The sequence below is a fragment of the Geotrypetes seraphini genome, chromosome 9 (assembly GCF_902459505.1).
Source record: "Geotrypetes seraphini chromosome 9, aGeoSer1.1, whole genome shotgun sequence".
NCBI classification, from domain to species: domain Eukaryota; kingdom Metazoa; phylum Chordata; class Amphibia; order Gymnophiona; family Dermophiidae; genus Geotrypetes; species Geotrypetes seraphini.
Genome location: NC_047092.1, coordinates 91,770,699 through 91,786,830, shown reverse-complemented (window position 1 = coordinate 91,786,830; position 16,132 = coordinate 91,770,699). Strand labels below are relative to the sequence as shown.

The 16,132-nt window shown below is 40.6% G+C and overlaps 1 protein-coding gene across 1 annotated transcript in view; it reads left to right on the top strand.

The window, feature by feature from the left end:
• The window catches only part of IL20RB (interleukin 20 receptor subunit beta), a 317,689-nt gene that overhangs the window by 276,778 nt on the left and 24,779 nt on the right, over positions 1-16,132 (top strand). Inside the window, exon 5 of the mRNA XM_033957874.1 lies at positions 5,403-5,553. Within this exon, the coding sequence (XP_033813765.1) occupies positions 5,403-5,553 (151 nt within the window). The remainder of the gene's footprint in view (positions 1-5,402; positions 5,554-16,132) is intronic.

The following is a 16,132-nucleotide window of genomic DNA, read 5'->3' as shown; positions in this document are numbered from 1 at the left end:
CCTCTCGATCTTCTTTGGCCTCTGCGTCTGCCTTGTTGTCCTCTTCCTAAAAAATGACTACCATTACTTCCTGAGGAGGAATTAGACGAGAGGTGAAAACGTACTGGAGGTTTATTAGGTTCTTCTGATCCCTCAGTCGTGGTTTTCATCCACCCGTATACATACCCATCAGAATAATCCCTTTCATCTCGTTTGAATTTCTTTATTTTTTGTAACTTTAAATCTGCTTTTACTTTCTCTAATTTAGAATCTACTAAAGATTTTTGTAGTTCGAAATCTGCCTCAATTTTCATATTCTCCAATAGTGTATCTATCTTAATCTTTTCTTCATTAATTTTAACTTGAGCAGTGCGAATAATCAAGACCATTAGATCTAAGGAACAGCGATTCAAAATTCTATTCCATTGTGATACAAAATTCTCATCTTCATGATATAAACGAGGGGCTTTCTGCATTCTAAGCCCTCTCGGTATGATTTCTCTCTTGCAATAATCCACCAAAGAGGCACTGTGGAGTTCTTGTTTAATCAGTCCCTTCTGTAGATTAAACAAATTATCCCATAGAGAAACATTGGGTGTAGCAAGATCTCCTGAAAAAAGGCAAGGTGCCTGTAATGTAGATTGCCATTCATTTTCCGTAAAACCCAGTCCAGTTTGCCAGGCTGTAGCCATTACTAAATGCTTGCCAAAAAATGACAAAATAATCCAAAACTGCAAGAGGAATATAATAAATACTCACAAAAAATATTCCAGCATATATCCACTACTGTAGAGGAGTGAAGCACGAGATGGATATGTATTTATAAATGGAGAAAAGACCTCAGTTTCTTCCAGGGAAAGGAAAATTCACCTGGAGGACCTCTATGTCTGCCGTATTCAACTTCAAGCAGCATAGGAAAAAACATCCCTGGTCAAAAACTCCATTATAAAATAATATCTGAAAAACTGTTAATATACAGTCCAGAAAATCACAAATCACTTATCTCTTCAATTCACTGTCCTCCAGGTGGGAATTGAATCCAAACAGTTCAATCGATTTCACCACATTAACTTTCTTCTAAACGTGGGAAAAGATATATTTGAGACTCCCGACAGGCCCTGTTTCGCTATTAGAACGCTGCATCAGGGGAGGTCTCTAAAACGATACAATATCACCATATAAGTATTCTTCAAGACATTTCAATGCACTAAAAAGAGTAACACACAGCTACTTACATTGAAATATTGAGCTACCGCTTCACAGATTCTCTTGGAAGAAATGGCGGCCCGGCGTTCCAGGCACCAAAATAGAATGGCGTGCCTTTTTTTAAAAAAATTTTTTCTACGAAGTTACGCCCCTCTATGATGATTGGTTCAATGACCAGCATGACCTTCCGTTTTAAACCCTACCTGGAACGCCGGGCCGCCATTTCTTCCAAGAGAATCTGTGAAGCGGTAGCTCAATATTTCAATGTAAGTAGCTGTGTGTTACTCTTTTTAGTGCATTGAAATGTCTTGAAGAATACTTATATGGTGATATTGTATCGTTTTAGAGACCTCCCCTGATGCAGCGTTCTAATAGCGAAACAGGGCCTGTCGGGAGTCTCAAATATATCTTTTCCCACGTTTAGAAGAAAGTTAATGTGGTGAAATCGATTGAACTGTTTGGATTCAATTCCCACCTGGAGGACAGTGAATCGAAGAGATAAGTGATTTGTGATTTTCTGGACTGTATATTAACAGTTTTTCAGATATTATTTTATAATGGAGTTTTTGACCAGGGATGTTTTTTCCTATGCTGCTTGAAGTTGAATACGGCAGACATAGAGGTCCTCCAGGTGAATTTTCCTTTCCCTGGAAGAAACTGAGGTCTTTTCTCCATTTATAAATACATATCCATCTCGTGCTTCACTCCTCTACAGTAGTGGATATATGCTAGAATATTTTTTGTGAGTATTTATTATATTCCTCTTGCAGTTTTGGGTAATTTTAGTCACCCATATCTCTCTATGCCTCTCGTAAGGAGATGTGCATCTAGTTTGCTTTTAAATCCTAGAACGGTGGATTCTGCAATAACCTCCTCTGGGAGGGCATTCCAGGTGTCCACCACTCATTGCATGAAGCAGAACTTCCTGATATTTGTCCTGGACTTGTCCCCTCTTAGCTTCAGTCCATGTCTTCTTGTCCTTGTCACATTGGATATTGCAAATAATTTTTTTTTCTGCTCTATTTTGTCGATTCCTTTCAGTATTTTGAAAGTCTCGATCATATCCCCTCGCAGCCTCCTTTTTTCAAGGGAGAACAATCCCAGTCTCTTAAGTCGTTCCTCATATTCCAAGTTCTCCATACCTTTTATTAGCTTCGTTGCTCTTCTCTGCACCCTCTCCGGCAGTTTTATATCCTTCTTTAGGTTGGGAGACCAATGTTGGACACAGTATTCCAAGTGTGGTCTGACCATTGCTCTTTAAAGTGACATTATAACCCTCTCCGATCTACTCGTGATTCCCTTCTTTATCATGCCTAACATTCTATTTGCATTCTTTGTCGCTGCTGCGCATTGTGCTGATGGTTTCAGGGTCATATCAGTACACCCAGGTCCTTTTCTTGTTCGCTCTTACCCAGAGTTGCACCTGACATTTCGTGTTCCTTGTTCTTTCTGCCTAAATGCATTACTTTGCACTTTTCCACATTAAACTTCATCTGCCATTTCTCCGCCCATTTCTCTAACTGACACAAGTCAATCTGGAGTTCCTCGCTATCCTTCTGCGATTTGATTGCCCGGTATAGGTTTGTGTCATCTGCAAACTTGATGATCTCACTGGATGTTCCTTCTTCTAGGTCATTAATGAAAATATTAAATAAGATGGGCCCAAGTACCGAGCCATTGTACTACATTTGCATGGCAGTATCGGAGACTGCTAGGAAACTCAGAAAAGTCCACGGTAAGCTGTTTTGAAAATCTGCCACTAAAATACATGCATACTAAACCGGCTGGAACCGGTAGTAGTGTCGGGGGATTGTGCGATCTGGTGGGAGAGAGTGGGTATCCCTCCTGCTGCCAGGAGTGGGTATCCAGAGGTTGTGTGGCATAGCTGGAGAGAGTGGGCATCTCTCCTGACGATCTTCAATTTGGTTTGGTGGGCTTGGATTTTTTTTAATATGCAGGTGTATTCTGTGCATATGTGATTCATATCTGCGAACCTCATTTGCATGCGGGGTCTTTTGAGAATGACTCACCTTTTTGAAATCATTAAAATAGTGACCTCGGTAGAGCCCATCTGATTTTATCATAAAGTTTTGAGAATCTTCCTTTTAATGTCTTTTGAACCTGCATCATACCATAACCCAAAACCAACAAAATTGGGGTATTGAAGGCCTGCTGAAAGAAAGAAAGGGATTTGAATTTAGGATGTCTCAACTCAGAACTGCAGAGGAATAACTTTTTTTGTGCTTCAAAGAAATCATGTAAGTAAACTGCACAGAGGAGCAGTTGTAATTCTAAACAAAGACAGAGCAAGGGGTAACCTGCATAAAGTGGCAGTTGCAATCCTTACCACCTTACTAGGTAGACTAGATGAGATATTTTATTTGCTTATCAAAAAGTATAAAAGCTGAATATCCAAAATATCAAAAAAATAACCAACAAATATTCAGAATAAGACTGCTAATAGTGGAAGGTAACAAGCAGAAAGGCAAGTAACTAACATGGAGAAAAAGACCTCAGTGTTTCAAGGAAACAACCAAGAAACTATATGTTCAGTTATAAACTGCCATACAAAACACATCCCAGGTCAAAAAACTCCATGGAAAAGATTCATATAGTTTAAAATACACAAATTAAACTGCAAAAAAACAGCAAAAAACTGTGAAAGCTTGCACTTATCTTGCATTCATCTCCCACAAGCAGTGGAATGAAATATCCGTTGCTCCAATATGGAACCAAACACACTTTTCAAAGAATGAACTCAGTATTCCCGACAGACCCTGTTTCGCCAAGTGGCTGCGTCAGGGGAATATCTGAAAAGACAAGAAAGTAATCAATAATAGAAAATATATAAGTGCTTAACGCTTTAAAAATTAAGGTTACCTTTAGAAAGAGAGCAACAGCTTCAAAAAATCTTCCGCGGGAAAATGGCACCCCGGCATTAGTCAAGAGCTTTAAATCCCTGCGTGCTGACGTAAAGTTAATTAGCAAGGAGGACGGCAGGCACTCGAGGCCAAAAAAGAGCAAAATCACTTCAAAAAAGAAACAGCAAGTCAGCAAGGTCAAAAAAATAAAAAAAAACAAGAAAACAAAAGAGTTAAAAAATGACAAACCTTAAAAGAAGGCACGCCATTCAATAAGGGCATTTAGTCCTTTTGGAATGCAAGTTTGCAATCTAAAGATCCATTTTTGCTCTCTTTGCCTCAAAAGCTGTTTGAAATCTCCTCCTTTCTGTGATGGAGTCAATTTCTCTATTATCCAGCATCGCATATCTGAGAAAGAGTGATTAAAGTCCACATTGTGCTGAACCATGGGAGCTTCAAATTTTTGACAGGTCAGACACGATCTATGTTCAATAATCCTTGTCTTAAAAGATCTTGAGGTTTGCCCAATATATAAAAGTTTACAGGGACATTGCACTCCATAAATCACGCCCTTTGTGTTACATGAAGTGCCAGTTACATGAAGTGCCAGCTTTTACAGTTTTTTGCTGTTTTTTTGCAGTTTAATTTGTGTATTTTAAACTGTATGAATCTTTTCCATGGAGTTTTTTGACCTGGGATGTGTTTTGTATGGCAGTTTATAACTGAACATATAGTTTCTTGGTTGTTTCCTTGAAACACTGAGGTCTTTTTCTCCATGTTAGTTACTTGCCTTTCTGTTTGTTACCTTCCACTTTGAGCAGCCTTATTCTGAATATTTTATTTGCTGTCATCTATTATGTTAGATCAAGCACCAAATCTGATGGCTGTTTGCCTTTCTATCAGATTGTCAGCTGCTATGGGATCTTGTAATTAGGTAGATGGTATTATATTAATACAATATTTTATTAAGTAGTTTAGGAGTGTAGTTATTAATGCTGACCTTCTGTTAATATGTGTTATTTTAGCACAGATCCATTTTATGCAATGAGACTTAGGGCTCCTTTTACTAAGCTGTGCTAGTGGTTTTAGCATGCGCTTAGTGCATGCTACAATGCCATGCGTGCTAGACGCTAACACCTCCTTAGAGCTGGCGTTAGTATTTTCTGAATAGCACAGGGATTAGCGTGTGCTAATATTCAGCGCGCGCTAAAAACGCTACTACAGCTTAGTAAAAGGAGCCCTTAGTAACTATTAACTGGGGTTAGCAGTAAAATAATGTCATAACAATAGCCCATATTGATAAAATTTTCTCCTTAGACTACCAGAATGATCTGTTTGTTTCTTACACGTTGGTAGGTGTATAACAAAACTGTGAATGAAGCTAGTGCGCCAGTGCACCTGGAGACTGTGGAAGCAACGTTGGACTACTGTGTGAAAGTTCAAACATATGTCAAAGCTATAAATAGAAGGAGTGATTTCAGTTCTCCTGTGTGTGTAAATGTGCCAGGTAAGGTGCCAAATCCCAAGATCATATGTATAGCTGTGCAAGGTAGTGCTGCCCAATTCAGGAAAAAAAAATTTCGATTCGATTCAGCCTATTGATTCGATTTTTTTTTCCTGCCCAATTGGGTGTTTTGGTTTTTTCCCCCCCAAACATCATGGTGGGTTTATTTTATAGCCTGTTCACCCCCTTTGCCCTCTCCTACCCAAACTAGTGCTGTGGTGTAAACAAAATAAACAAACAAAAAAGACTTTTCCTCTCTCTGTTAAATACTAGCTCACGTTCGCGGTCTAACACCAGCTCTGGCAGGATACACATTTCAAATCTGACATATTGTAATCACAAAACAGAAAATCAAATATTTTTTTTTACCTGTAGTTGCCTGGTCATTATTCAAATAATGTTGGTCCCAGGCTCTGGTTGTCTTCTGATCAGGGTCTCCTTCTTTCTCCATGCTAACCATCTATCTTCCATCTATCTTCCATCTCCATGCTAACCATCTGTCCTCCCCTTCTTTTTTCCTTCCCTCCCTCGGAGGTCTGGCATCTTCGATTTTTTCATCTCCATCCACATAGCTGCAGTGATGGATCCCACCATCTCCAGATCCACCATCTCTCCTTTTCTTAACTACCCTTCATCCAGCATCTCTCCCTCCTTCTCCATCACCCCAGGGTCTACCAGCTCTCCCTTTCTCTTCCCAACTACCCTCCTATCCAGTATCTCTATCCCCCACCCCCCTCCACACCATCCCTTGTGTCCCTGTTCCTTCCCTCCCTATATCTCATTATCCACTATCTCTATCCCTCTCCTCTGTTTTTACACTCATTATTTCTTCCACCCCGGTCTGGTATATGCATGTCTCTCTGAATCCCCCTTACCTCCCTCCCTCCGTGTACTTCTACACCAGGTCCCCCCCAAATGCCTGGACCCCTGAAGGCTGCACTCCCCCTGAAGGTCTAGTCCTCCCTGAAGGTCTGAAGCCCCCTAAAGGCCTGCACCCCACCGAAGACCTGTTTGTTCTCCCCTAGCCTCCCGCTCTTACCTTAAGATAATCGGCAGCCTGCAGAGAGGATCACAGTGCTGTAGCGATCTTTGCAAGCTGCCGTCATCCTCAGCACCATGTTCGCTCAACCGCGGTCCTGCCCCTCCTCTGACATCAGGGGCAGGATCGTGGCAGAGCCAATGTGGTGCCGAGGATGACGGCAGCTTGCAAAGATCACTACAGCACTGCGATCCTCTCTGCAGGCTGCCAATTATCTTAAGGTAAGAGCGGGAGGCTAGGAGGTAAGCCAGAGGATGCTGCATAGGGCTAAGACAGCATTTTCAAACTGACCCTCCCCCCTTAAAGCGGCAGCGGCAAGCCAGCAAGATTTAGCGCTGCTGCTCCTGCTTTAGGGAGCAAGGGGGGGGGAGGATTGGTAACTGAATCGGCTAAGCCGATTTAAAAAAACAAACAAATCAATTCGAATTGATTAACCTGATTTGAACCAATGAATCGATTTGAATCGGAAATTGGGCAGCACTAGTGCAAGGTAAGAGTACATGTATTATCTTCGATTTACAAAAGGAACACTATACAACAATAATATTGAAATGATATTGACTGAGAGTAGTTCAAAATACTGCGGTCCGCTTTATTTACGGTTAATAAAATGGGAACATGCAGTGGCTTACTAAGGGAGGGAGGGTCCGCCCCGGGTGCAGCCTTAGGGGGGGTACACAGCCGGACAGGTCCGGAAAATTCCTGGGCTGTGACGGCACTCAGCGGCGTTGGCGCCCCCCCTTCACGATGGCACTCAGCGGCATAGGCGCCCCCCTCCGCGACGGCACTCAGCGGCATTGGCGCCCCCCCTGCCCCGCGACAGCACTCAAGTTCGGCCTCCTTCTCCCGGCATCAGCAGAACTTCAAATCGGCAACAGGTGCTCAGTCAAAAGCTTCCCCTGACTCAGCTTCCTGTTTCCGCCCAGGCAGTTCAGTCAGGGGAAGCTTTGACTGAGCACCTGTTGCCGATCTGAAGTTCTGCTGATGCCAGGAGAAAGAGGCCGAACTTGAGTGCTGTCACAGGGCAGGGGGGGCGCCGATGCTGCTGAGTGCTGTCGCAGAGGGGGGGCGCCAATGCCGCTGAGTGCCGTCGCGGAGGGGGGCGCCAATGCCGCTGAGTGCTGTCGTGGGGGGGGGGGGGGCCTTGCCGATCTTGTTGCCAAAATCGGAAAGGTGAGGGAGAAAGATGGGCCTGTGGTGGATGGAGAGATTGAGAGAAGGGGACAGATGATGGAAGTGGGGGGAAAGAGAGAGAAGGGGCAGATGATGGAAGTGGAGAGAAGGGGGAGAGAGAAGAGGGCAGATGATGGAAGTGGGGAAAAGAGAGAGAAGGGGCAGATGATGGAAGTGGGGAGAAGGGGCAGATGATAGAAGGAGGGGGAAAGAGAGAGAAGGGGCATATGATGGAAGTCGAGAGAAGGGGGAGAGAGAGAAGCGGGCAGATGATGGAAGGAGGGGGGGAAAGAGAGAGAAGGGGCAGTTGATGGAAGGAGGGGATAAATAAAAGGAGGGCACATGATGGGGGAAAAGGATTGAGTTAGGGAAATACTGGAGGGGGTGAGGGAAAGAGGTGGTGAGCTGTAGGTAGACAGTAAAAAAGGAAATTGATGAGAGGGTAGTAAGAATGTAATCTAGCCGGACACCTCCCCCATCAGGTCAGCTGATGCTTCATTTAAACAAGCCTTCTGCGGCGCACGCCGACCACTGCACTCTCGCACTAACTACTGGGCACCTTAGACCTCCGTTGCTTTGCTTCACCATTATTTTATGTTTTATTTAAAAGTTTTAGTCTTACCTTGTTTTAATTGTTTTACTATCTAATCTTTTATTTAGTCTTTAGCTTCCTCTGCCGCCGCATAGCGGCGGCGAGCCGGACACCTCCCCCATCAGGTCAGCTGATGCTTCATTTAAACAAGCCTTCTGCGGCGCACGCCGAAGGAGCACACAAAAGGAGCATGTCCTGCTCCTTAGTGCGCTCCTTCGTGCGCAACCGGAGGGCGCCACAAAATTTCAATATATACACCCCACTTACTCTATCATTAGATTTAGAACTCTTTACCTTATCGGATTAATATATTTTCTATTGTTAGGTTTTTCCTTTTTTTATAACCAAATATTACTACTTACCCAATCAAAACTTATAATGCCTGATATAATAGCCGAAAACACTATTCCATCCTTTTGGGGTCACCGTCCCATAAAACACAAACCAAATAATTCTCTCTACTCTTCTCTTATAAATATACCCACCATATTTGTATCCAATAGTATAGGAACAGTCAATGCTAACAGATTTAGTTTCGGTCTCATTAATGTCAGATCTATTAAAAATAAATATCATTTAATTAAAGACGAAATCGAAAATAAAAAACTACATGCTTTATTCATCACAGAAACCTGGCTTGCGGATGGAGAAGAAGCTTACCTATCTTACTGTTGCCCTCCCAACTTTAACTATATATTTAATCATCGCCATAACCGTAAGGGAGGAGGATTAGCCGTAATTTTTAAAAATAACTTTCTAAGTTTACTAGACCAATCCCCGAAATCAGCATTAATTGAGTATCTTCAGTTAAAATGTAACTTTAATAACCAAATTAACTTTCTTTTATTATATGTTCCACCGCCTTTAAACTCAAACAAATTTTCATTACTTCAAGACACACTATTTGATTTCTCATCTGCTTCAATTACTCCTTTTATCCTTGGCGACTTTAATATTCACTTTGACGACCCTTCCAACCCTAATACAAAAGATCTACTGAATACTCTTACTCCTCTTAACATTCACCCACAAATAACAGTTCCCACACATACAGCTAACCATACTTTAGACATGATTTTTATACCATTCTCACAAAAGTCTAACTTTTCTGACATGTCAGTCTCCCCTATCCCTTGGTCTGATCACTACTTTATAACCTTTAACTTTAATTTGCCAAAAACCACTCATACACATATACCACTCAATACCAAAACTGTTACCTACAGAGAATTTAATAACTTGGAAGACAAAGACATAACCTCTTTCCTTGACCCAGATATTCTAACCTCTCTTTCTGATTCTATTACAAGTCAAGTATCAGCTTGGAATTCATCATTGACATCTGTTCTCGACACAATAGCTCCATTGACCTCAAAAAAACATTTCAATTCGTAAGACCATTAATCCTTGGTATAACGCAGAGTTACAATTGATCAAACAACAACTACGTTCACTCGAAAGAAAATGGCGACGTAATAAGACACCAGACAATCTGCAAAAATATAGGGAAACAGTCTCAATATACAAAACCAAAATTAATCTGACAAAGAAATCTTACTTCTCTAAAAAAATTGAAAAAGCAAGAAACTCCTCTGTACTTTATAACATTCTAAAATCTATGGATCCCACAAACAAATTACAAACCTCTTTGCACAAATCCTCTCTAAAAGCCCAAGAATTAGCTGACGCTTTCACTCTCAAGATAAATAATATCCGTAACTCTTTTACCCAAAGTACATCTACTACTACTACTAACTCTGATCAATCAAACTACATACAGATGGCAAAATGTTCAAATTTTAAAATCCCTTCACTACAAGATATTGAATCTCTCTTTTCCCAAGTTAACATAAAAAGCTCTCGATCGGAATTAATTCCACCTTTCTATTTGAAAAAATACTTCTCACATTTCGGCCCTTTTATACTGTCCATCATTCAAAACAGTTTACTTACCTCTACAGTTCCACCCCAATGGAAGTTTGCTTCAATTACCCCTATTGTTAAAAACTATAAAACCAACATTGATGAGCTATCCAACTATCGTCCGATAGCTAACATACCATTTCTTGCCAAACTTACAGAAAAACTAATATTTAACCAGCTTTCCGATTTCATTGAAAAAACAAACGCATTACACCCACATCAAACTGGATTTAGAAAGTTTCATAGCACCGAATACTCTTTAATAGGTTTAACCTCTAATATCCAATATTATCTATACCATCACAGATCTGTTATCCTTTTTTCCTTAGATATCTCAGCCGCCTTTGATACTATCGATCACGACTTGCTTCTAAATAGACTAGAAGAAAAAGGAATAACCGGAAAAGTCTTAGATTGGTTTAAATCTTATTTCAATAATCGAACTTCATCCGTTAGATTTAATAATGAAGATTCCACTATCTTTACTTCAACATTTGGAATCCCACAAGGATCCATTCTGTCTCCCCTATTATTTAACATCTTTCTATCTCCATTATTAGAAATCTGTCAGGCTATAGGTTTTATTCCATTTTCCTATGCGGATGATATTCAATTGATTCATCCTTTAGATCCCGAAAGCGATACAGACATCTCCTCTATTAACCAAAAATTAGAACAAATACATAACTGGTTGAATTTAAACAAATTAGCTCTAAATATTCATAAGACTAAATCTATTCTATTTAACTGGAAAAAAGACATTTCACTTATAAAACCGTTTTTTCTCAATAATATACCTATCAGCATGGAACCCACAGTCAAAATTCTTGGGGTATCACTTGATGATAACTTATCCTATCATGAACACGTCTCCTCTATTGTTAAAAATTGTTTTTTCAAACTACGGCAGATAAGATCTATTGCCAAATTTCTTAATTCTTCTTCTTTAAAGATCTTAATCCATTCATTCATCATAGCAAAAATCGACTATTGTAATGCCCTATTTTTAAATATTACTCAAAAAGAAAAAAGGAGACTCCAAATTGTTCAGAATACGGCCATAAAACTAATTTATAACGCTAAAAAATTTGATCACGTATCACCATTGTTAATAGACGCGCATTGGTTACCAATTAACCATAGGATCCTGTATAAACTGATGCTTTTAATCTTTAAGTCCCTTACATTTAGCGAGCCGCAATTTATATCTAAATCACTTATCCCATACAAACCCCAAAGATCTCTGCGTTCTTCCGATCAAAATTTATTAATTGTGCCCTCTTTGAAAATCATTGGAACGAGAAGAGCGGATATGTTTACTATTGCAGGTCCACAATGGTGGAATTCCCTTCCCCAGTATATTAGAATAGAACGTGACATTTCAGCATTTAAAAAGTTTTTAAAAACTTACTTGTTTAGGGATGCTTTTGATATCTAAAATTCTAAATTTTTCAATTCTGTTTTAATTAACATTTACGAAGTGTGCTTTGAATAATTTTTACCCTACCTTTTGTACTTCTCTTTTTTTTCTATACCCTTATTGTAACTCTACCCCCTTTCCTATCTCTCATGTTAGTCATTATTGGATTTTATTGTTATTATGCTAAAGTTTTCTTATTATATTATGTACATCGCCTAGAAATTTGAAATAGGCGATTCATCAAAAGTGAAATAAACTTGAACTTGAAACTTGAAACTTGACATGTAGACATTGAAAAGCAATGGGGATAATGATGACCCTTGCGGTACGCCAGATGGATTGCTCCAGGTATCGGAAAGATCGTAATTGAAATGTACTTGATAGGTATGGGACATAAGGAAGCCTCGAAACCAGTCCAACACCTCTTCCCTAAAACCAATTGCATCTAGGCATTGTAGCATTTTCCCATGGTCAAAAGCAGAGCTCATATCAAATTGGAGGAAGTAGGACCATTGGATGATGGAGATAGAAAGGGAGTAGTAAAGGAGGAAAAAGAGGTTGCCGATAGGTTAAACAAGTTCTTCTCGTCAGTCTTCACAAGAGAAGACACAGCCAACGTACTGGAACCTGAGAAAATTTTCACTGGAGACCAAGAAGAAAAACTATCGACAATAAAGGTAAGCCTCGAGGATGTCCTCCAGCAGGTAGATAGATTGAAAACAGACAAATTCCAGGGCCCGGATGGAATCCACCCAAGGGTATTAAAAGAACTGAAAAATGAAATAGCAGATTTATTCCAACGAGTTTGCAACCTATCCTTGAAAACAGGGGAGATCCCGGAGGACTGGAGAGTAGCAAATGTTACACCTATCTTCAAAAAGGGATCAAGAGGGGACCCGGGAAACTACAGACCGGTAAGTCTGACTTCGGTTCCGGGCAAGATGGTGGAAGCACTGATAAAAAACAGCATCAGTGAACACATAGACAGAAACAGGCTACTGAAAATGACCCAGCACGGCTTCTGTCATGTCAAATGAACCTACTCCACTTCTTTGAAGAGATAAACAGACAAATGGACAGAGGAGATCCCATAGACATCATTTATCTTGACTTCCAAAAAGCTTTTGACAAGGTACCTCATGAGCGGCTGCTTAGGAAGCTGTGGAACCATGGGGTGGAAGGCGACGTACACAGATGGGTTAGGCACTGGTTGGCGGGCAGGAAGCAGATGGTGGGAGTGAAGGGCCACTACTCAGACTGGAGAGAGGTCATGAGTGGTGTCCCGCAGTGTTCAGTACTCGGACCGCTGCTGTTCAATGTATTTATTAATGACCTGGAAACAGGGACGAAGTGTGAGGTTATAAAATATGCAGATGACACCAAACTCTGTAGCAGGGTTAGAACAGTAGAGGAATGCGAAGAATTACAAAGGGATCTGAACAAGCTGGAGGAATGGGCAAATAAATGGCAGATGAACTTCAATGTGGAGAAATGCAAGGTCATGCATGTAGGGAAAAAGAACCCGAGGTTCAGCTACAAAATGGGGGGGGGTTGGTACTGGGGGAAAGTAACCTTGCAAAGGACCTGGGAGTGCTTGTGGACACCACAATGAAGCCAACAGCACAATGCGCAGCGGCCTCAAGGAAAGCAAATAGAATGTTGGGTATCATCAAGAAGGGTATTACAACCAAAACGAAGGAAGTTATCCTGCCGCTATATGGAGCGATGGTGCGCCCGCATCTGGAGTACTGTGTCCAGTACTGGTCGCTGTACCTGAAGAAGGATATGGCAATACTTGAGAGGGTCCAGAGAAGAGCTATACATATGATAAAGGGTATGGAAAACCTTTCATACGCAGACAGACTAGAGAAACTGGGGCTCTTCTCCTTGGAGAAGCGGAGACTCAGAGGAGACATGATAGAGACATATAAGATCATGAATGGCATTGAGAATGTGGAGAGGGACAGATTCTTCAGCCTATGGGGAACTACAAGGACAAAAGGGCACTCGGAGAAACTAAAAGGAGGCAGGTTTAGAACCAATGCTAGGAAGTAGTTCTTCACTCAGAGGGTGGTGGATACCTGGAATGCGCTTCCGGAGGGTGTGATAGGACAGAGTACTTTACAGGGTTTCAAAGAGAAATTGGATAAATTCTTGAAAGAAAAAGTTATTGACGGATAGAGATAGGGAAGATATAGGATAAAGAAGGGTACAGTCAGAAGGATATAGATAAGAAAGGATAAAAGGGATTGAAGGATATAAAGGATCATTTACAGGTCATGGACCTGATGGGCCGCCGCAGAGGCAAATCTTATGTTCTTATGCATGATCAGGGCATTAAGGCTCTTACTGAACAAGAGACGCAGATTATCTAAGATAACCGCAATTACTGTCTCAGTACTGAACAAAGGTCTAAAACAAGATTAGTTTCATGCAAGAGAGAGAACTGATCAAGATATTCCATCAGTTAGGTATGTACCAATCCTTCCATAATTTTTACAATAAATGGAATGGATGCTACTGGTCTATAGTTGGTTACCAGTGCTGATGATTCTTTACTATTTTTTGGAATTGGGGTTATTATGTGACCATTATTAGTGAGGAACTTTCGATTTTTTAGGTTATGGGCTAAGTAATTCAGCAAAGATAGTTTAAATTTTAATGGAGCCGCTTTCATAATTTCCGGGGGACATGAGTCCAGAATGCAGTATGGTTTAGAATATTTGTTATATAGTTTGATATAATTATTCCATTCTAAATCTTGAAAGGAACTCCAGATCATGTCTGCTGGTATTTCATTTCCTTGTATGTTAGCTATTTGATGACCATTAGTGTCATTTGTCGAACAGTTGTTTCTTAGGTTTTTAATTTTGAATCGAAATGCTGTGCTAAATCATTTGCAGAAGGTAGTTTAATATTGTGCACAAGTTGAGTGTGGCGTGTGGTGTCAAATAAATTCATAACCAAGTTGAACAGCTCTTTTGTATTGATTCCTTTTGAACTAGTGCTAGATAAGTTGATTTTAGAAGAGTAGAATGCTTTATGTTTGTCTTTTATCAGTTGTTTGTAGATTTTTATGTTAGATCTCCAGTTGTTAGGTCTGTCAGTTCTCCTGTTTTTTTACCAAATTCTTTCCAGTCGTCTTACTAGTTGTTTCATTTTTAGAAGTTCGGTGTCAAACCATTTGTTATATTTATTTGCGCAGCTTTTTCTATTTCGTTTAGGGGCAATTTTATCTAAAACGGATGTGCTAGTTTTCATCCAGTGATCATTTACAGGTCATGGACCTGATGGGCCGCCGCAGAGGTAAATCTTATGTTCTTATGCATGATCAGGGCATTAAGACTCTTACTGAACAAGAGACGCAGATTATCTAAGATAACCACAATTACTGTCTCAGTACTGAACTGTCACAAAATCAACCAAAAAAAGTGTCATAAAGTGGTAAGAGATGCCAAAAAAGTCTACGAGGAGAAGATAACGCAGGAAGCCAAAAACTTCAAGCCCTTTTTTAGATATATAAAAGGAAAGAAACCAGCAAGAGAGGCAGTGGGCCCTCTTGACGATCTAGGAAGGAAAGGGTCAATTAAAGAGGACAAACAGGTTGCCGATAGGTTAAATTCATTCTTTGCCTCAGTCTTCACAAATGAGGACATTTCAACAATGCCACCCACAGAGAAGATATTCACCGGGGGCATAGAGGAAAGCCTCACAACAGTAAACGTGATGTTGGACATGATATACGTTCAGATCGACAAATTAAAATGCGACAAATCCCCTGGACCGGATGGAATTCACCCGAGAGTATTAAAGGAACTTAAGGAGAAAATTGGTGAACTATTGCAATCCGTAGCTAACATGTCAATTAGAACTGGGCAAATACCAGAAGACTGGAGGATAGCAAATGTCATCCCAATTTTCAAAAAAGGATCAAGAGGGGATCCAGGAAACTACCGACCTGTAAGCCTCACATCGATTCCAGGGAAGATAATTGAAACACTAATTAAAGAAAACATTGTACAACACTTGGAGGACCACAATCTATTAAGGGCTAGTCAGCTCGGCTTCAGGAAAGGGAAGTCATGTTTGACAAATTTACTGCAATTCTTTGAGAAAGTGAACAAACAAATGGATAGTGGAGATCCTGTGGATATAATTTACTTGGACTTTCAGAAAGCGTTTGACAAGGTCCCACATGCAAGGCTTATGAAGAAACTGCTAAGCCATGGAATAGGAGGAGAAGTGCACAGATGGATCGGCAAATGGCTAGAAAACAGAAGGCAGAGGGTTAGCATAAATGGGAAATTCTCAGACTGGGAGAAAGTGACTAGCGGTGTGCCCCAGGGCTCGGTTCTTGGACCTATCTTGTTCAACATTTTCATAAACGACCTGGAAGAGGAAACAACATGCAATATAATAAAGTTTGCTGATGATA